General features: G+C 39.8%; 1 protein-coding gene across 1 annotated transcript in view; it reads left to right on the top strand.

The window, feature by feature from the left end:
* The window catches only part of HAVCR2 (hepatitis A virus cellular receptor 2), a 39261-nt gene that overhangs the window by 10618 nt on the left and 6699 nt on the right, over positions 1-21944 (top strand). Inside the window, exons 2-6 of the mRNA XM_036847758.1 lie at positions 11019-11078; positions 12108-12446; positions 13333-13416; positions 20078-20118; positions 21795-21921. Of these exons, the coding sequence (XP_036703653.1) occupies positions 11024-11078; positions 12108-12446; positions 13333-13416; positions 20078-20118; positions 21795-21921 (646 nt within the window). The 5' untranslated portion in view covers positions 11019-11023. The remainder of the gene's footprint in view (positions 1-11018; positions 11079-12107; positions 12447-13332; positions 13417-20077; positions 20119-21794; positions 21922-21944) is intronic.

The raw sequence follows: 21944 nt of genomic DNA, 5'->3' as shown, positions 1-21944 counted from the left end.
TTTGCTTTGGGGGAAACGAAGTGGGGGTCAGAGTGTCCCTCTTGCACTGGCCATTTCTTAGTTCAGTACGCCGTCGTAGCATATTTTGGGGCAGCCTGCTAGCACTTTGTCGGCACTGTTCTAATCACTTTATGTACAAAAAGCCATTTTTATCCTCAAAACAACCCATTGAAATCATTACGATTCTTACACCTATGTTACAGATGAGGAAGCAGAGGCTCAGAGAGGTGTCATTTACCCAAGGTCACCAAGCTAGTGAGTGGCAAAGCCAGGATTGAAACATTCTAGTTTCAAAGCCTAAGCACTCAACCTTCATACTCTATCACCTCTCTACTGCATCATATAGTTAATAAATCATAGGTAATAAATAATGGAGTCGAGTGGAATCTGATATTTTGACCCTAAAATCCATACTCTTATACACTACATGCTACTGGACTGAGGAAGGAGATTTGTAGACAGAGATTATGAGCTCCCTTTGAACATTTTAAAGCATTTTTGTCAGAATTCTGCTGCTATCTTAAGGAGATGCTGTGCGTATAGCACTAACCTTCCTAAAACTCCCTCTTAGTAGATATCACCCCCACTTTATGAAAGTGGGGGTCAGTTTTGTAGTTTGCTCAGGTAGTGTTTCCAGATTAGAATCTAGGTCAGGAGTCAACAAACTTTTTCTGTAAAGAGCCAGTTAGTAAATATTTTAGGCATTCTAAGTACTCTCTTATATGGTACAAAGGCAGCCATAGAAAATACATAAACAAGTGAGCACGGCTGTGTTCCAGCTTTAGATACGGACATTGAAACCTGAATTTAAATAATTTTCATGTTATGAAATATTATTTTGATTTTTTCCCCAATCATTTAAACATGTTAAAGTAATTCTTAGCCTGTGGACTGTACAAAAAACAGGCAGCCAAATGAATTTGGCCAGAGGTTCTAATCTAGGTGATTGGATTCTAAACCCTGGAGTGTTTTCACAAAACCACTTAATAACCACAAAATAAAAATTATAGGTTTGTTCTAGGGCCTAAGTGAGATTGTGGCTACAAAGCACTAAGCATAATTTCTGGTAGTTAGTAAGCTTTCAAAGGTTAACTGTTACCTTTCCTGCTAAGTCTTTTGCATTTGGCATTTAGAATCAAAGATTCAGGAACTGAAAAAAAAAAAAACATTTAGGAACTGGTTTCAAACTGTAATGTGATGAGTCTAACAGTAAGTGGCACTCTTACCTCAAATTTAGAAGCTGCAGCCAGGTGGCAGAGGAGGGGATTAAGGTGGAGAAACTCACAGGTGCTGCTTGTAATACTGAGCTTTTTATTCAACAAGTGAGACTTGCTGCTTGTGTCTGACTGTGGCCTACAAACTCTTTTCTGATGGAGAGAATAGGGTGTAAATTTGTCAAGATAACCAGTACTATGTTGCAAATAAGAGGTTTTTGATTAGAGCTTTTCTCCCAGGGCTGCCTGGACAAGACCTGAGGAAGACCTCAGGCACTGTTGGTTAGTTCTGAGTAGATGAGGACAGTAAGATGCTTCTCATATATCTGCTTAGCACCAAGTTTTGTGAAGCTGCTGGTTCCCTGCCCCTGCTCTAGGTTTGGGGTAAGGGAAGACATTGAGAGGATGGGTGTCAGGTGGGGTGATGTGGCTGGCTAGGAATGCATTGTATCATAACTACAAGGAAAGATGCCTTTGGGGTCTTTATCGATTTTCACAATTATTCAGTCATTCAACAAACCTGAAGATCTATGAATACCATGCAATCGTTAAGAGCCATTAAGAATGAGAGTACTGATGTGGAAATACATTCTATATATAACAGAAGTTGCTGGGTATAGGCTGAGTCCATATTTGTGTCTCTCTGTCTCTCCATACTCAAATTGGAAAAATATATTAAAAACTATTTTATGGATGAGGAAATTGAGACTCAAATATGTAACTTGCTACACACCGAGGACACTTGGGCTAGTAAATGGCTGTTAAAACTCAGATTTAAAAGAAAAGAAACAGAAAAAGAGTAATGCATGTCAGAGTTTGGGCTCCTGTGTTTACTAGTAGTGTCGCCTTGGTTTGACCTATTAACCTCCATGACCCTCAATTTGCTTAACTATGATAATTATGGGTATAGGGTAGGTACCATTTAATATTGGGAATGAAGGAGAAGGCCCATGCTGATTCTTTCTGAAACTTGTTTGTCCCCAGGCAACATACTCAGAATCACCTGTGCAGAAACATCTGATGTGGAAGGGCAGAGGGGGTATCTGAAAGGCTTAAGTGGTTCATAAGCCTGAGGGGTTCTGACTCACTACTACTTAAAGGGGAGAGTGGTTAAAAAAAAAAGGAAGCCACAAATAATCAATAGCAGAAATGAAAAAGGGATATTACTATAGATTTTATAGACAGTAAGAAATAATAATAAAATATTATGAATAACTTTATACCAACAAATTTGAAAATTTAGATAAATTGGACAAATTCTTACAAAATTACCAAGGTTTAAGAGTAGGAAACTTGAATAGCTTTCTGATGATTAAAAAAAGAAAAAGTTGTCAAAATCTTCTCAGAAAGAAAACTTCAAGTTCAAATAGCTTTGCTGACAAGTTCTATCAAACACTGTTAGGAAAAAAAAAAATCTTATACAGACTCAGGGAATAGGAAAAGAAGGAACATTCCCTAGCTCTTTTTATGGGACTGGGATGGTGAGTGAGTTCCCTCACTTGTTCAACAAATGTAACTTGTTCAGCAAGTTACATTTTTGAGTCTCAATTTCCTCATCCATAAAAGTTTTTAATATATTTTTCCAATTTGAGTATGGAGAGACAGAGAGACACAAATATGGACTCAGCCTATACCCTTCCCTTTGGGAAGTACAAAGGACCCAGAGAGCCAAGATACCCTTTTTTTGGCCATGCCACTCAGCATATGGGATCCTAGTTTCCCGACCAGGGATCGAACCCACGACCCCTGCAGTAGAAGTGCAGAGTCTTAACCACTGGACCACCAGGGAAGTCCCAAGATACCCTTGATAAAAGAACTAAGGGGAGGATTTGCCCTGCGTGACATCACCATTTCCCGTAAAGCTGCAATAATTAAAACAATGTATTATACTGACAGAAAGATAGGAAAATACACTATTGGAACAGACTAGAAAGCCAAAAAACAGATCCATGCCTGTATGATTTTTGAAATATAACAGAGATGGCATTACAAAGTAATGGGAAAACGCTGGAATTTTCAATAAATGGGGCTAGGACAAAATATACAAAAATCAATTATGGGAAAATTAAAGGCCTAACAGTGAAAGAAAAAACTATAAAGCCTTAAAGCTAATGTAGGTGAATATCTTCATAATCTCTGGGTAAGAGAAGTCTTCTTAAATAAAATACAAAAAGTATAACCCACCAAAGAAAAGGCTAGTACATTTTACTACATTTGAATTAAACTGTGTTCAAGAAAACATACCATAAATAAGTGAAAAGCAACGAAGTGGGAGAAAATATAACAGATTAAGCCAGCAGAGGACTGGTATCCCGAGTATATAAATTATTCATATACAGCAATAAGAAAAACTGAGAAACCCAACGGAAAAATGGGCAAAAGACTCAAACATTTGTGCTCCTCCCCCTCCCCAAATCCAAATGGTTCATAAAAGAAAAGGTGCTCATTAACCTTGTTAGCAATGAGGAAAATGCAAAGTAAAGCTGTAGTGAGAGGCCATCATATCCTTTACCAGTTTGGGTAAAAAAAACAAAAAAAACAGTCTGGCAATACTAAGTGTTAAGGAGGATGTGGAATAAGAGAAACTTATACTCTGCTGGTAGATGTCTTGGAAACAGGCATTATCTAATAAGGCTCAAAATATGTATACCCTCTGACCCAGTAATTGCACTGTGAGAAATATGCTCCAGAGAAACTCCTATACGTGTCCACCTGAATCCATGTATGAGAATGTCCAGGATGGCATTGTTCATGAAAACTGAAACAGAAGATGAAATGTTCACCTGGAAATAAACAATTTGAGGCATATCCAGTCCCAGGAAAACTATTCAGTAATAAAAACAACCCACAGGGATACAAAGAAGCATGAATGGATCTCACAAATACACTGTTAAGTAAAAGAAACAAAACACAAAAGCATGTAGACAATTTGATTTCACTATATGATGTTCAAAAACAAGCAAAATTACATATGTAACTTTAGGATGCATTACCTAGATGGTAAAACTATTTAAAAAAAGAAGAAGCAATTATTGCAAAATTTAGAATAGTGATTGCCTGTAGGACAGGGGGAAGGCTTTGTGAACAGGAAGGGACATGTGGGCTTGGAGTGGGGGTCAGAGGGACTTGAGATAGGCCATGTTTTATTTTTTGTTTTGGGTCCTGGTTACTTGAGTGTTTGCTTTCCAAGTATTGGTAAACTATAAATTTAAGTATGCAATGTTCTGTACATCTGTGCCATTTTCCGTTAAACAGTAGTTTAACCTTAAAACCATATTGTGACATCATCATACACTCATATAGGAAAAAATTAAAAAGTGTGACAGTCCTGATACCGGCAAAGATGTGGGGGGCATCGTAAGAGTTCTTCTCACTGTCAGAATGTAAGCTGGAATAAACACTTTGGAAAACTGCTCAACATTCTCGGGTAAAGCAGATGCCCGTGAGACGAGAGAAATGAGAATGTGCGTCAAGGACAAACGGGGGAAATAGTAAAATGAAATAAAATAAGAGAGGGACCTCACGGGGATTGATGAGGAGTACGTCCATTAAACTGAGGATGATTAGCTTCAGTATCTGAACCTGGAGCAAAAAACTAATAAACACAAAGCATTGCCATACTGGAGAACATGCTTGGGATGAGTGACCACTCACAGCTCCCCCACCAGCGTCGCCCTGGAGGAGACAGTGGGACTGCCATTTTCAAGGTGAGACCGCTGATAGGAGTTCCCACAGTGACTCACACATAGCTCAACAGACTTCACTTTCGACACTGGGAGCCTCGATGAGTTATCAAGGGTAAATTATTTCACGCCCCTCCCATTTCCTCCACTCTGAAAGGTGTGATCACATGAGCAGGAGCAGCGCTGAGCTGGCTCTGGCATTGGTTTGAGTGTGACCTCAAGCCTAATCTCTCTGGCACTCATCCATAGTTACTCAATATAAGAACTCTCTAAAGACACGAGAGCTCCTTAGCATCTCCCCAGGGTTCTGAAGAGCGCGCGTCCTTGTAAGTTAAAAAGCACCGTATTATAGTTCTATTTGTAGTTTTTTAAGGAACCTCCATACTGTTCTCCATAGTGGCTGTATCAATTTACATACGACCCAGCAATCCCACTACTGGGTATATACCCTGAGAAAACCATAGGTCAAAAAGTGTCATGTACCACAATGTTCATTGCAGCTCTATTTACAATAGCCAGGACCTGGAAGCAACCTAAATGTCCATCGACAGATGAATGGATAAAGAAGATGTGGCACATATATACAATGGAATATTACTCAGCCATAAAAAGAAATGAAATGGAGGTATTTGTAATGAGGTGGATGGAGTTAGAGTCTGTCATACAGAGTGAAGTAAGTCAGAAAGAGAAAAACAAATACAGTATGCTAACACATATATACGGAATCTAAGGAAAAAAAAAAAAAAAGGCCATGAAGAACCTAGTGGCAAGACGGGAATAAAGACACAGACCTACTAGAGAATGGACTTGAGGATATGGGGAGGGGGTGGGGTGAGATGGGACAGGGTAAGAGAGTGTCATGGACATATATACACTACCAAATGTAAAATAGATAGCTAGTGGGAAGCAGCCGCATAGCACAGGGAGATCAGCTCGGTGCTTTGTGACCACCTAGAGGGGTGGGATGGGGAGGGTGGGAGGGAGGGAGATGCAAGAGGGAAGAGTAATGGGAACCTATTGTATATGTATAACTGATTCACTTTGTTATAAAGCAGAAGCTAACACACTATTGTAAGGCAATTATACTTTAATAAAGATGTTTAAAGAAAAAAAAGCACCGTATTAGTAAAATGTCGTTTTTGTAAGAAAAAGAACCATCCATATTCGGAGGGGCAAGTTTTCTTTCCCCATCTCCCCACCCCATCCCTTTCTGGGAGGGGGTCTGTACTGGATATTTGCTTCTGCTGCCCAGCATCCATTTCCCCTTCTAAAATGCACCATACTTTTTCTTTGGGGAAACCACCTTTCTCTCACTTTCAGAGCATGAGATTTGGGGATGTGACCCAGGGCTCACCCAATAAGTCCTTTTTGAACCTATGGACACAGATTGTTCAGGAATAAGTCTGTAACCCAGTTTGGGTGTTTGAGGGGGTGTGCATCTGTGGGCTTGTGTGGGAGTGGCCAAGAGATGTTCTTGGTGTGCAGATATGTGCTCTGCAGGGACAGGAGAAGGACACCGTGTGGAATCTGCAGAAGGCACCAACGCCAGGACAGCCAGAAACCAGGTCCCTGCTGTCCTCACTGGGGCCACTGAACCAAGTCTTGCCTGAAGCTAGATTTTTCAATAATGTCAGTCAATAAATCTGTAGTTTAAGCTAGTTTGAGTTGGGTTTTCTGTCATCTGCAACATAAGTAAAGTATAGGGTTTTTGGTTAGAGAAGAAGTCTTTGTTGGCATAAGAACACCAAGATCATGCTGTGAGAGGTGGGCAGTAGCAAGGGAGAAATTTATTCATCTTGTAAATGACCCTGAGAACCTGGAGTTTTACACAGGGATGAAGTAGCCTTCTCAGTGCTGGGACCCGGTGCAGAGGGCAATGTTGCAAGCAGCTTGATGCAAATGAGAGCACTGAGACCACACAAATAAAAGTAAAAATAAAAAGACTTGGGGAGTGTAAAGAAATGTTTTGTACCTTCTCCTGGATCCCACTGAGTTCATGATGTTCACAATCATCCATGAGTAAGACTTTCTTACTGGCGATATACCCACCAGAGGTACTGGCATTAACACATTGTATATAGAGAGAGATTTATAGAAAAATATCTGAAAGGAGACCTGTTTTAGTGATAGTATTTCATGGTAATGGGATCTGGCCTTTATTTTATTTATTTATTTTTATTCTTATTTTATTTTTCAGTATTTTCTACAGTGACTATGACTTGTATAATAATAAAAAAAGTTTTCAAGTACTGTACAGGCACACAAGGTTACAAGCACTCTTAACGAAAGTCACGTGGCTAGCTGTACTCTGTAGGTCAAGATCGAGCTCAAAGTTGCTTAACTTCTTACCCTTTATATCCAACCTCAGTGTCTACCTTTGCAAAATTTTGGGACTAATGATACATGGAACCTAACTGAGATGCTGTGATTTAAATGAGAGGATTTTTTATTCAAATTAAGTACATATAGGATTCCAGCTTTAGTGGGCGTTATTGTCTCCCCCATATCCATTCCACTGTGGCTCCCCCATTGTACAGGGTAGATTCTAATTGGACTGAGTTTTTCCAAGTGATCCCATCTGTATCGCCCATGCTTTCCTGTCTCCTGAGTAAAATTCTCTCACTTCCATTTTATGAATTTTGTCAAGTAGCCCCTTAGTTATCTATCAATGTGTAATTCTAATTACACATAATTCCAGTGTTTCCATTTGGTGTTTGGAGGCTATCTTTAAGGAGTCTGAGATTTTCTCTCCCTTTTCCTGCTGACAAAGGGAGAAAAGCAAAACAATTTCTATAGTAGTATCATATGCAGTAGTTTTTTTGTAGTTATCCCTCCACATAATTATAGCCAACACTCAACTGTCCCTTAAGAAAATGCATGATATGACTTTCTAAACAGAATTTAGAAACTAATTAATTGCAATACAAAAGACTTCTTTACCAAAAATACATACAAGGGCTCCTTTTAAAAAGCAAACTTCTGTTGCACATAATTAAAGAATCATAGACCTTGATGGGTCTTTTATGATCATCTTTACAAATAAATTGAGACATGAAGTATTCTTTTCAAGGGAATGATCACTTTGTTATTTTCACCCAGTGTTTTCACCCAATGGGATCTATGTAGCCATAATAAAGAACGAGGACATTCTATATGAGCTGAAATGGAGAGGTGCTCAGAATAGAATGTGAAGTTGAAAAAGAAAGGTGCAAGCTGATCAATCTTAGCATCTCTAGATGTGGAGCAACCAGACAATTGTGATGGAATAGCACTAGCTCTGTACTCTTGCCAAAAAGTGGAGCCTGAATCTAACCAAACCTCTGGAGCTAAGTTTCATTTATAGGAAATACAAAGAAAAGAGGAATACTTTAAATGATGCCATAAGGAAACAGACAAACCCAGAATATGGAACAGTGCACAGGACAGTTGGTTTGTACAACTAGTCAATGGCAGGGGAAAGGAGGGAAGACTGTCCTCAATTAAAAGAGACTTAAGTGTCATAACAACCAAATGCAATGTAGGGAGCTGTTTAGGTCTGGACTTAAACCTGTAATAAAAGGACATTTTTGAGATAATCAGGGGAATTCGATTATGGACTGAAGAGTCAGGTGCTGCTAAAACATCATTATTAATTATGTCTTGTGTAATAATGGTATTATGGTTATATATAGAGTGTCAATTTTTTGAAAACAAGATGCACACTGAAGTCTGTAAGGGTGAAATAACATGACATCTGGGATTTGTTTTAAAATGAAAGTTTGGTAATTTTGAATTTGTGTATTGGGTGTATGTACTATTCTCTGCTTTTGATATGTCAGAAAATTTTTATATAAAATAGTAAATAGAAAGTGCAAGGTGCAAAATGTATATATGGTATGCTCTTTTGTTTAAGAAAGGAAGGAATAAGAATATATATTTTATTTTCTTGTGTTTGCATTGGGAGGATACACAAAAGACATGACAATAGAAACCTATAGGTTGGGTGGGGGAAATTAGTGGACCTGGAGAGGTGGGAATGAGGCTTCTTAATGTAAGCTTTTTATATTGCTTTAAACTTTAGCCATTTGGATGTATTACCTAAACAGTTAAAAAAAACAAGAAATAAAAGTTAAATGAAAATACAATGTTCAGAAACAGTCCTTTATACACAGAATAAAAGAAAGGGGTCAGAGTAGATTTCTAGGCTCCTTCGTGTCTAGACTTCAATGAATTAATACATTGTTAATGTTTTATAAAGTTGGACCCAGTAGCAATTCTAGAGATGAACAGAAAACAGAGTAATAATAATAAAAAACAAAACAAAAATCAGAACACAAAATCTGATGGCTAAAACTTTTAAGAGTGTTGCTTGAAGTCATGCTGTTAGTAAATCTAACCTCTGACCCTGTGTTTAATCAAGTCTGCCTTACACTTGAACATGAGCATTTGCTGGTTGTTTTTAGATATGTGGGCAGACATATTAAGGGCAAATATGAAATTCATGAAACATGGTTTATAATGGAAAAAATCTGGAGCTTAGGGGACTCATGTTCTTATTTGAAATGACCAATCATGTACCTTTGGGCAAATCAGTCTTTTCAGGTCTCAGTTTCCCTTATCTATACAATGAAGAAATTGAACTTCATCTCTTAACTGCTAGCTCTGCGGCACTATGGAAGTACACACATAGAACAAGCTGGATATTTATATTAAATGCATTTAATAAGGTTTAAGGTGAATGACAAGGACTTCCCTGGTGGCACAGTGGTTAAGAATCCGCCTGCCAATGCAGGTGACACGGGTTTGAACCCTGGTCTGGGAAGATCCCACATGCCACAGAGCAACTAAGCCCGTGCGCCACAACTACTGAGCCTGCGCTTTAGAGCCTGCGAGCCACAACTACTGAGCCCACGTGCTACAACTACTGAAGCCCGCGCACCTAGAGCCTGTGCTCCGCAACAAGAGAAGCCACCGCAATGAGAAGCCCACGCACCGCAACGAAGAGTAGCCCCCGCTCACCACAACTAGAAAAAAAGAAAGTAAAAAAATAAAAAAAATAAAGTGAATGACAAGGAAGTTCAGGCAGAGAAGACAGAGAAGGGCCACAGGGTTTTCAGAAACTATTTCATCGTGAGCTCACTTCCCTTTTGTAAATAACCATTGGCTTTTAAGGTTTCCAGACAAAAGTTACTCTCCCAGGGCTGAGATTGTTTGGGTCTGAGATGTTAACCTCAGTGATGGAGAGTGTGGCTGGAACTCAATACTTTCTGACAGTTAATGCCCGAAGCCTGTGGGGTGGGAGGAGAGGGGACATCTTGTGTATATGAGAGGAAATAGAACGTTGAGGTCCCCTCAGTTCCCCCCACAGGAGGGGGAAAGAAGTGGAAGAGTTTGAAAGTTCAGGTCAAAGTCAGAATATTAGAGCAGGGAGCTGTGCATATATCACCTAGCACAATTTCCTCATTTTATAAATTTTATAAATGAGGAGGCAGACCTAACAAGGTTATATGACATAGCCCAATTCGTGTTAGAGCAAAGGCTAAGAATTAGGCTCATGACTGGAGTGGAAAGGGCACCTAAACATGAGTATAAGGAACAGGCCATTCATGGTGGTATTTCCCGCCTCCTAGTCCAGTGCCTGACACATAGTAGGTGCTTCATAAACATTGGCCACAGGACTCACCAGTTGACTGACTTGACTGAATGAATGCATGAGTGATACATTTCTACCTGTGTTTCCAATAAATACTGTCTATTTCAAACAGAGGACTATATTATTTCACTGGAGACAGTAGAGGGCTCACTCTACTTGCCAAGAGACACTTGACGAAGTAACCCTTTTCTTCCTCTGAGTATTGCTTCCTCTTTGTTGATGCGGACAGAATAAATGTCAGAGTCCTCACAGGATGTGTGTGGTCTAGCATAAGAGAGAAGCGGGGTTTCCTTTGCTGTCATCATAGACTTGACAGTGTTAATAGAGGAGTGATTGGTCGTCAGACATCTGGTGTGCTGGGCCTGCAGTTGGGAGAGTGGCCACTACTCCTGTGACTGGGGAGGAGAGACCATTCCAGGAAGTACCCAGTTCAGTTGGAGAATTAAAACAGCACCTAAACAGAGCCATTCTTTGCCTTTTCTTCTTCAGAACCCATGTTTTCACATTTTTCCTTTGACTGTGTCCTGCTTTTGCTGCTACTACTTACAAGTAAGTCTGGATTTTTGCAATTGGATAGTGCAAGATAAAGATGCAAGGATGGTCATCGTAATGCTAGCAAGAGAAAAAGGTTGGAAGCAACCTAAATGTCCACCAGTAGGGTAGTGGGTAAAGAAATTATGATATATCCATGATACAAACAGCGACGCTGATGAAACATAATGATATGAGATGTCTGCAAGTCATAATGTTAATTGAAGAAAGCAAGGAGCAGAATAATGGGTATATTGGACTTCTGTGTGTGTGTGTGTGTTGCAGGGGAGTGGGAATACATGAATGCTTCTTAATGAATAGACTCTGGGAAAGGGAGCTGGGAAATGGAAAAGAGCAGGGAGAGGGAGTAGAGTTTTCATATCGTTTTTATACTGTTCGAATATGTGTGTGTACATATATATACATATATATATATATATAAATTAATTTTAAACCTCAGAACAGCCATACACTAACTTATTATTCAGCCAAGGGTTTTTATTTATTATGTGCCTGGTGCTTGAAAAACAAAAGAGATTTGTGTTAGGATAACTGCCCTGTGTTGGTGAACAGACAACTAGCCCAGATGGGTGAGCTCTTTTCCTGGCTGACAATTACCCATTGTCTGATTGTCTATTTCCATCAGCACTGCCCTTCGGTGTTCACAGGACCCGCCACAGTTCTCTCCTGGGGCACTGGTTCTCAAAGTGAGGTTTTGAGACCAGCCATATCAGCATGTCCTGGGAACTTGTTAGAAATACAAATTTTGGGCCCCCCCACCCTCCAGAACTATTAAATCAGGAGCTCTTATTAATAGTTAATCAGATTAATTAACTCTAAACTCTGACGGTTGAGCCCAGCCGTCTGTGTTTGAACAAGGCTTCCTGGAGATTCCAGTGCCCCTCAAGTCTGAGAATCATTGCTGTAGTGAACTGTCCTCCAAACAGGATAGCAGTAGTGGTTTCCTCTTTATTCTGCAAGGCATTGCTTGCAGTTTTCTTGAAATGGACCAGCCTCCCTCATTGCTCTCCTTCCCTCTTTATGCAGGGTCTTCGGAAGGAGTATACGTGTCTGAGGTGGGTCAGAATGCTGATCTGCCCTGCACCTACTCTCCAACCACCCCTGAGAATCTCGTGCCTGTGTGCTGGGGCAAGGGATCCTGCCCTGTATTTGAATGTCACAGTTTGGTACTCAGCACTGATGGAAGGAACTTGAGCTATCGGACATCCAGCAGATACCTACTAAAGAGGAATTTCCGCAAAGGAGACGTGACCTTGACCATAAAGAATGTAACTTTAGCTGACAGTGGGACCTATTGCTGCCGGATCCAATTCCCGGGCCCAATGAATGATCAAAAATCAAACCTGGAGTTGGTCATCAAACCAGGTGAGTGGACCTTTGCATACCTTCTTTCTGAATGAGATTCACCTGTGGATCATATTAAATACACTGATTGGTCTCACCTCTGGTCTTCCCAATTAAAGCCCTCAGGTTGGGCCTCTAAGACCTAAAGTTTAACAGGCCCCACCAGCAGTGCCCAGCCATGTTTAATTCCCTCCATCTATTTTGAACCTCATGGCTAGGATCTATAGAATGGAGGAAAGGCCTAGATCAGAGGTCTGAGTACCTGAGTGGTCATTAAAATCACCTGGGGAGCCTTTTAACTCCCACAGATGCTTGGGCTCCACCCCACAACCAGAAAAATCACCGTCTCTGGAGGTAGAGCCTGAGCACGGAGTTTTACAAAGTCTACCCCCGATGATTCTCCCCCATGTGCAGCCAGGATTGAGAACCGCTGGACTCTGCATGTGTGGGGGAGAGGGGGCACGTGTGCTTGCATGTTTTAACATTTATAGAGCATGTACTTAGTGGCTGATGGAGCTAAGTTCAAATCTGACACTGCTTCTTACCAGCTGTGTAATCTTGGGCAAGTTATTTAAACTCTGTGACCTCCTCCTCTATAAAATATGATACTACCTACCCTATAGGCCACTGGAAGGATTTTATGAGATGTTTGATGAAAAACATTTACTGTGGCTGTAAGTTCCATTATTAACAATTAGACTGTGATAATGAAGACTGTAACACACCTCTGTCAGACATTTGGAGTGTCATACACTGTCAGCAAAGGTGTTCAGGTAGGTTTGGAAGTTGAGCATGTGTTGCTCTTCTTTTGTTGTGTTTACAGTTGTTTCTGCTGCCCCTTTGATTCCCTGCAACAAGCTCTCTGCTCTCAGAGAAGCCTCATCCTTACGTTGGTTTCTGTCTTCAGCCAAGGTCACCCCTGCTCAGACTCCGTGGAGGGACATCACTACAGCCTTTCCAAGGACACTCCCCACCGAGGGACCGGGCTCAGGTAATCACATATGGGGTCTAGGAGGAAGCCTTTAGTTGGTTTCTGAGTTAAGAGGATTTTGAATATGGGGAAAACATGAGAAAACAGTTTGAGTTTTCTCAAACTGTGCACCCAAGATAGTGTTTGAGGTGAGGGAGGTGGTGGAAGTAAATTTGTGCTGGGAAAAAGGAGCCCTGGGCTAGGGTTCTGAATTAGTCAGGAGTAGCCCTCAGACCTGGGCCAAAGCCTTTCGCTTCTCTGCAGAGCAGCTTCCTCTTCTGTCTGAGGTATGGGTTCAGAGACTTTTGGATTTCACCACCCAGCATAATTCCCAACCCCCCAAAAAGAATTTCGATGAGCTATGTATTTTGCCAAACAAGGAAAGAAAAATTTCTACTATTGCCACCCCTGCATTAAAAAAAAAAAAAAGGACACTTTTAAATTAAGTAAGTTTAATCTAATGAAAACCTCATTACACTGTCCTTATTATTTTCTGATTTACTCCTGGACTGGTGATGTTTTCATGAACTGACCCCAGTCCATGTTTGGTGTAATCTGGATTAGGTGATTTCAAGAATCCCTTCTAACTGGAATAAAGTCCATCATCTTCCTCAGATTCTGACCTCAGAAGGAGCAGCTAAATTCTTCAAGTAATTCAACAAGGACTTTTCCCTGCCGCTTTGGAAGAGAAGATAGGGTTGAAAGAGCAGACCTCAGGTCACGTTGATCAGGGAGGTTAATCTTAAATATTTCCTGTCAGAGTCCTGGTCTCCCCAAACTCTCCGGAGCTCAGTCTTTCATTCTGTAAAATGAGGTTAATAATAGGTAAATTCCAAATCCTAATCTCATAAATCTCAGATTTAAGTAAGGAAGTGTGTCTAAAGTGCTTAGCCCAGTGTCTGATCATGGTACATACTCAGTACCTGTTAGTTGTTGTCATTATCGGTAAGATCCAGAGGCAGAGTGAGATTGTGGTTAAGTACGTCAGTGACAGGCAGGATGGGTTCTAATGTCAGCTTTTTGTATTAGTTTCATGAACTCAGTTATGTTGCTCAAACACTGTGAGGCTCAATTTCCTTACCTCTACAATGAGGGTAATTCCAGTGCCTTTGTCTTAAGATTGTTGTAAAGATTGATGTGATCATGTATGTAAAGCACTCAGCATAGTGCCTGGCCCAGAGAAAGCACTCAAATATTAATTATTATTATAGATATTAACATCAGCTCTCTAGAGGTTGAATCTTTGGTGGTTCTTTAGTCACTGGTAGCCAACATCTCTTATGAAATTAGTGAGGAAATTAAATATGGTGGAAACAGATGATTGCCCACGTAGTGGGCTAACCAAATCATACAGGTGTTCATCGTATGCCATTGTTATATTTTAAAGAATCCTACAGCTATAGACCTAGAAGGGACTTGAAGGATCCCACTTTCCCATCTCGTGTTTCAAGGTTCTTTACAACATCTCTCCCAAGTCGGCATTCGCTGTATGCTTACACACCTTCTGAGATGGAGAGGTAGCTTCCTCACAACACAGTGCATTGTTTTTAGAAGTGTCTATACCATAACCAGAAGTGTCCTTCCCTTCAGTTTTTACTTGTTTGTTCCTTCCCTTTAGGGCAACAGAAATGGAGCCATCTTTTGCATCTGGGAATATAGGCAGAGTACCTACAATCTCTGAGCTTTTCAAAGGCCTGAGAAAATACTTAAACAAAGAAAGGCAATGGCTCCAAACTATGAAAATAAAATGGAAAATTTAAATTAATTAGTAGTTAATGACATGACTATAAGTTGTAATATTATTTCAGTTAGTTACCTGCAAGTCAACTTGTGTGTAGTTACACCTTTTCTTTAGTGTGTAATGTGGGTACTTATTTTTTTTTTAAGTTTTGCAATTCTTTTTTAAAAAAAATTTTTTTTAACATCTTTATTGGCGTATAATTGCTTTACAATGTTGTGGTAGTTTCTGCTGTATAACAAAGTGAATCAGCTATATGTATACATATATCCCCATATTCCCTCCCTCTTGTGTCTCCCTCTCACCCTCCCTATCCCACCCCTCTAGGAGGACACAAAGCACCAAGCTGATCTCCCTGTGCTATGCAGCTGCTTCCCACTAGCTATCTGTTTTACATTTGGTAGTGTATATATGTCCATGCCACTCTCTCACTTCGTCTGTTTACCCTTCCCCCTCCCCGTGTCCTCAAGTCCATTCTCTACGTCTGTGTCTTTATTCCTGTCCTGCCCCTAGGTTCTTCAGAACCATTTTTTTTTCTTTAGATTCTATATATGTGTTAGCATACAGTATTTGTTTTTCTCTTTCTGACTTACTTCACTCAGTATGACAGACTCTAGGTCCATCCACCTCACTACAAATAACTCAATTTCATTTCTTTTTATGGCTGAGTAATATTCCATTGTATATATGTGCCACATCTTCTTTATCCATTCATCTGTCGATGGACACTGAGGTTGCTTCCATGTCCTGGCTATTGTAAATAGAGCTGCAAAGAACATTGTGGTACATGACTCTTTTTGAATTATGGTTTTCTCAGGGTATATGCCCAGTAGTGGGATTGCTGGGTTGTATGGTAGTTCTATTTTTAGTTTTTGAAGGAACCTCCATACTGTTCTCCATAGTGGCTGTATCAATTTACATTCCCACCAACAGTGCAAGAGGGTTCCCTTTTCTCCACACCCTCTCCAGCATTTATTGTTTGTAGATTTTTTGACAATGGTCATTCTGACTGGTGTGAGGTGGTACCTCACTGTAGGTTTGATTTGCATTTCTCTAATGATTAGCGATGTTGAGCATTCTTTTATGTGTTTGTTGGCAATCTGTATATCTTCTTTGGAGAAATGTCTATTTAGGTCTTCTGCCCATTTTTGGATTGGGTTGTTTGTTTTTTTGATATTGAGCTACATGAGCTACTTGTAAATTTTGGAGATTAATCCTTTGTCAGTTGCTTCATTTGCAAATATTTTCTCACATTCTGAGGGTTGTCTTTTTGTCTTGTTTATGGTTTCCTTTGCTGTGCAAAAACTTCTAAGTTTTATTAGCTCCCATTTGTTTGTTTTTGTTTTTATTTCCATTTCTCTAGGAGGTGGGTCAAAAAGGATCTTGCTGTGATTTATGTCATAGAGTGTTCTGCCTCTGTTTTCCTCTAAGAGTTTTATAGTGTCTGGTCTTACATTTAGGCCATTTACATTTAGGTCTTTAATCCATTTGAGTTTATTTTTGTGTATGGTGTTAGGGAGTGTTCTAATTTCATTCTTTTACATGTAGCTGTCCAGTTTTCCCAGCACCACTTATTGAAAAGGCTGTCTTTTCTCCATCGTATATTTTTGTCTCCTTTATCAAAAATAAGGTGACCATATGTGCGTGGGTTTCTCTCTGGGCTTTCTATCCTGTTCCATTGATCTATATTTCTGTTTTTGTGCCAGTACCATACTGTCTTGATTACTGTAGCTTTGTAGTATAGTCTGCAGTCAGGGAGTCTGATTCCTCCGGCTCCGTTTTTCTTTCTCAAGGTTGCTTTGGCTATTTGGGGTCTTTTGTGTTTCCATACAAATTGTGAAATTTTTTGTTCTAGTTCTGTGAAAAATGCCCTTGGTAGTTTGATGGGGATTGCATTGAATCTGTAGATTGCTTTGGATAGTATAGTCATTTTCACAATGTTGATTCTTCCAATCCAAGAACATGGTATATCTCTCCATCTGTTTGTATCATCTTTAATTGCTTTCATCAGTGTCTTATAGTTTTCTGCATATAGGTCTTTTGTCTCCTTAGGTAGGTTTATTCCTAGGTATTTTACTCTTTTTGTTGCAGTAGTAAATAAGAGTGTTTCCTTGATTTCTCTTTCAGATTTTTCATCATTACTGTATAGGAATGCAAGAGATTTCTGTGCATTAATTTTGTATCCTGCTACTTTACCAAATTCATTGATTAGCTCTCGTAGTTTTCTGGTAGCATCTTTAGGATTCTCTGTGTGTCATGCCATCTGCAAACAGTGACAGCTTTACTGCTTCTTTTCCGATTTGGATTCATTATATTTCTTTTTCTTCTCTGATTGCTGTGGCTAAAACTTCCAAAACTATGTTGAATAATAGTGGTGAGAGTGGAGAACCTTGTCTTGTTCCTTGTTTTTCTTTCTGACTTACTTCAGTCTGTATGACAGACTCTAGGTCCATCCACCTCACTACAAATAACTCAATTTCGTTTCTTTTTATGGCTGAGTAATGTGGGTACATTTAATATGTTTGCTATAAAGTGGAGGGGAGCCTTAACAAGTAGGAGTCCCAAGGGTCTTTGAAGCTCCTAAACCCACTTTGAACACAGAATAAATGCAATCTTTCTTCCACCTGAAGAAGGCAGGACTGGATAATGGATGAATCCTTAGCTTCGGAGGTAGACTTGGTTTGAATCTCAGATTTGCCAGTTAATAGCTGTGTGATCTTGGACAAAGTACTTCTCTGAGACTCAGTTTCTTCATTTGAAAATTGAGAAAATAATAGTACCTACCTATTGTGGTGAAGATTAAAAGATATTGTCCACATAAAGTGTGAAGCACCATGTTTGGCACATAATACATGCTAGGTTGTAACTATTAAATTTATATACTTTTAAAATCATCATGTGCCTCCCCCATTGTCATCTCCCCCCACCCCCCAGTCTTGGGTCCTCTAGGAAAAACATTGTAACTTCCTCCAACTGTCCCACCCATCTTGATGGGTGATGTCTACCTATGTGAAAATAAGCTGTGATAACCCAACAGTGCTCTGTTTTATTGATCATTTCCACTGTAAAATGAAATTAAAAAAAAAAGTTAGACTGTCTTACCATTTAAGCCAAGAAAAGTAATTATAGGGAAGCAGAAACTGGATTTACACTAGAAAATGTTGTGTGTGGTTAAGATGCATGTTTACCTAGTAGTTCTACCAGTGTGGTTTTTAAATTCCTTTTGGGAAATAGGAGCTAAGGTAAGTGGAAGATAATCTCTTTCCTTTCCTTTTTTTTTTTTTTTTTTAAACTTTAGGCTGAGAATATGCTTTTATAATATTAAAATCAGAGTCTGTAAACCAGTTCTACATTAAAAGGTTTAGACTTCTAAGCTTCCAGAAAGTGACCTTGACATTTAGGAAGTTTCAGAGCCTCTGACTCACACAGAAAAATACGTTGGCATGCTCAGTCTTCCCAAAGCTGACAACTTATTGGTTTTTAGAATGCAGTGTTTACGAGGTCAGGGCCTGTGCGCATCTTGTTCACTCTTCTGTCCCCCGTGCCTGGCATAGAGTGGGGGTGTAGTACATGTTCATCGAATGGATAGGCAGATGACTAACTAAATGAATAAAAAGGAAAGAAAGTGAGCTGGCAGCTGGGCAGTGTGGAGGCTTCGTAATCACAGTGCCAAGATGAGCCTTGTTGGAGGCAGCACAGTTAAGAGTGTGTGCTTAAAGCCACGTGGACCTAAATTGGAAGGCCATTTCTGTTATTCACTAAGCTGTGTGACTTTGGGTAAGTCACTTAGCTTCCTAATTCTCAGCTTCTTCATCTGTGTAATGGGACTAATAGTCCCTACTTTAAGATAGTTGTTTTGAATGCTAAATGAGATGCTTCCCTTGAATAATTTAGCACAATGCCTGTTCATGGTAAATTATAGTTACAGTTATTATTAATTTCAATTTTTTAGGGAACAAAATACCCTGTCTTACTCTTAATGAGTAAATGTTAAATTTAAAGAAAATTAACTTTCATTACCTTTCAGAGTCTAACCATGCCACATCTTCTTTATCCATTCATCTGTTGATGGACATTTGTACAATGGAATATTACTCAGTCATAAAAAAGGATGAAATAATGCCATTTGCAGCAACATGGATGGACTTTGAGATTATCATACTAAGTGAAGTAAGCCAGACAGAGAAAGGCAAATATCATATTATATCACTTATATGTGGAATCTAAAAAAAATGATACATACGAACTTATTTACAAAACAGAAATAGACTTACAGACATAGAAAACAAACGTATGGTTACCAAAGGGGAAAGGGAGAAGGGAGGGATAAATTAAGAGTTGGAGATTAACATATACACACTACTATATGTAAAATAGATAATCAACAAGGACCTACTGTATAGCACAGGGAACTATACTCAATATTTTGTAATAACCTATAAGGGAAAAGAATCTGAAAAAGAATATATATATATTCTGAATCACTTTGCTGTACACCTGAAACTAACACAACATTGTAAATCAACTATACTTCAATTAAAAAAAAGAACAAAATAAATATTAAAGAACAGTTATTTGATCTAAAAAAGGCTAATTATAATGCCTGCTTCTGTGTCATCAGTGTTGTTGGAATTTTGCAGACCCCTTTAGGGCCCTGTGGACACAACAAACCACATATTCAAAATAGGTTTTCCTGGAAGAAGTCTCCATTTCATAGAACATAAGTAGTTGGGTACATCATCTGGATGAAAAAAATGTGGTCATCCTGAAGTTGATTTGTAAGTGTTCAGTAAGTTTTGTTTGTCTCTCAGTTAATTATTGTGAAGAGTATGGAGTAGAATTAATTTCAAATAGGATTATAGGCAGCTTTTAAGATTTAAAAAAACTCATATAAAAGAAAGCATTCTTAACTGTTTTACTGGCTATTTTTCTTCTTTGTGGCAGAGACACAGACACTGGAGACCCTCCATGATAAAAATCAAACAGTGAGTAACGGTGTGTGTGAGCTGACCTTATGCTCAACTCAGAGGAAAAAAAGTATGGCTTTAGACTTCCTTCCTGCCCACTCATTCCTTAGGGAAAAATGCCTTAATCTCCCTTGGCTTCAGGTTCCTTGGCTGTAACATGTTGCTGATGACTGTTGTAACTGCGAGTCCTGTTGTAAGGATGGAGTGGGGTGATGCATGTAAAGTGCCTGTCACATAGTAGGTGCTGGAAAACCAAAAGGAAGAAGCATTAGCATTTTGTCCTTATTCTCAAATTTCACAGCTGTATACCACTGTGGAGGGTTCGGACACCCTCCATCACCCCAGAATATGTTTCTCCTTGCTTCCATTGCAACCCTAATGAGAAGGATTGTTTGTTTAAATTTATTTATTTATGATAAGACACCAGGCAAGAATATTCTAAGCCAAGAACTTAGGTATCTAACTAAAAATAAAGCAGTATTTTAATCAACCACCATTTTAGTGTCTCCCACCTTCTCAGAGTAAAAGGGAAAACCACTAGAACAGTGTTCCCCAATCCCCGGGCCATGGACCGGTACCGGTCTGCGGCCTGTTAGGAACCAGGCTGCACAGCAGGAGGTGAGCAGCAGGCGAGCAAGCGAAGCTTCCTCTGCTGCTCCCCAGTGCTCCCCATCTCTCGCGTTACTGCCTGAACCATTCCCCCTCCATCCCCCGCAACCCCGGTCTGTGGAAAAATTGTCTTCCACGAAACGCCAAAAATGTTGGGGACCACTGCATTAGAAAACAAGCTGATAGCAGTGACTGGAAAATTCTTTGAGGACGTATCCAGGGGTCTGCATTCATTTAACTCAATCTCTGACTCCGTGTCAAGCATTTTGTGTTTGTCCTGTCCTCTTTGCAATCCAGGTCTGCCTTTTCAGTACCTCTGTGTGCCCACAGTGCTTAGTGCAAGTAACCTTGCACGGTGCCCTCCTGCAGTAAATGTCTGTTGAATAAATGGAAGACTTAATTCCTTGACGTTGTTTTAAAAGTGTTTACCATTACTCTTTTTAAAGGAGGAACATGAAGTGAAATTTTAGAAGCAGTATGTTCGCTGTGACTGAGTTAACAAAATATCTAATTAATTAGAGCAATAGCAATAATAGCTACCACTGATTGAGATTTATTCTGTACCAGGCCCTGTGCCAAGCATTTTCTGGTTTTCGTCACTTAATTTTCCTGATAACTCTACAAGATGACACAGCTCTTTGGTGACAGAACTGGGATTTGAACCCAAGACAGTCTGGCTGCAAATTCCTAGCTTTTAAATCACTGTCTTTCGTTGAAAATTGGGGTTAGATGGCAAGACACCAAATTTAGACCACTCTGAAACTGCCTGGGAACACCAGGGAATTGTCAATGAACAGGGCCCCACTTTTTATTTTAGGAAAGGGGAGTCCATTTACTAAGGCTGCTTCTCCACCCACAGCACAGACAGGCACCTCTTATTCCCTTGCTAACTCCAAAGATTCAGCTAATCCCTTTCTTTGGGTGGTTTGAGGCTTGTCTGGAAGGGGACAGATCATGAGTCATTTCAAGGTCCCTGCATTCCTGAGATACTGTGAAAGGGATGGTCCCATGCATAAGTCATGAGACTGACTGGTCAGACAGTGGATTTCTGGTCATTTGCTGGAATTCTGTTTGTGTTTCCATAGGAAGTATCCACACTGGCTAATGAGTTACAAGACCTGGGCGCCACCACCAGAATAGGCCTCTACATCGGAGCAGGGGTTTCTGCTGGGCTGGCTCTCGTTCTTATCTCTGGTGCTTTAATTCTCAAATGTAAGTCATTTGATGGTGCTTCT

Source organism: Balaenoptera musculus, chromosome 3, assembly GCF_009873245.2.
Source record: "Balaenoptera musculus isolate JJ_BM4_2016_0621 chromosome 3, mBalMus1.pri.v3, whole genome shotgun sequence".
Lineage (NCBI taxonomy): Eukaryota > Metazoa > Chordata > Mammalia > Artiodactyla > Balaenopteridae > Balaenoptera > Balaenoptera musculus.
The sequence above is the reverse complement of the archived record's forward strand: the minus strand, read 5'-3'. Positions and strand labels throughout refer to the sequence as shown.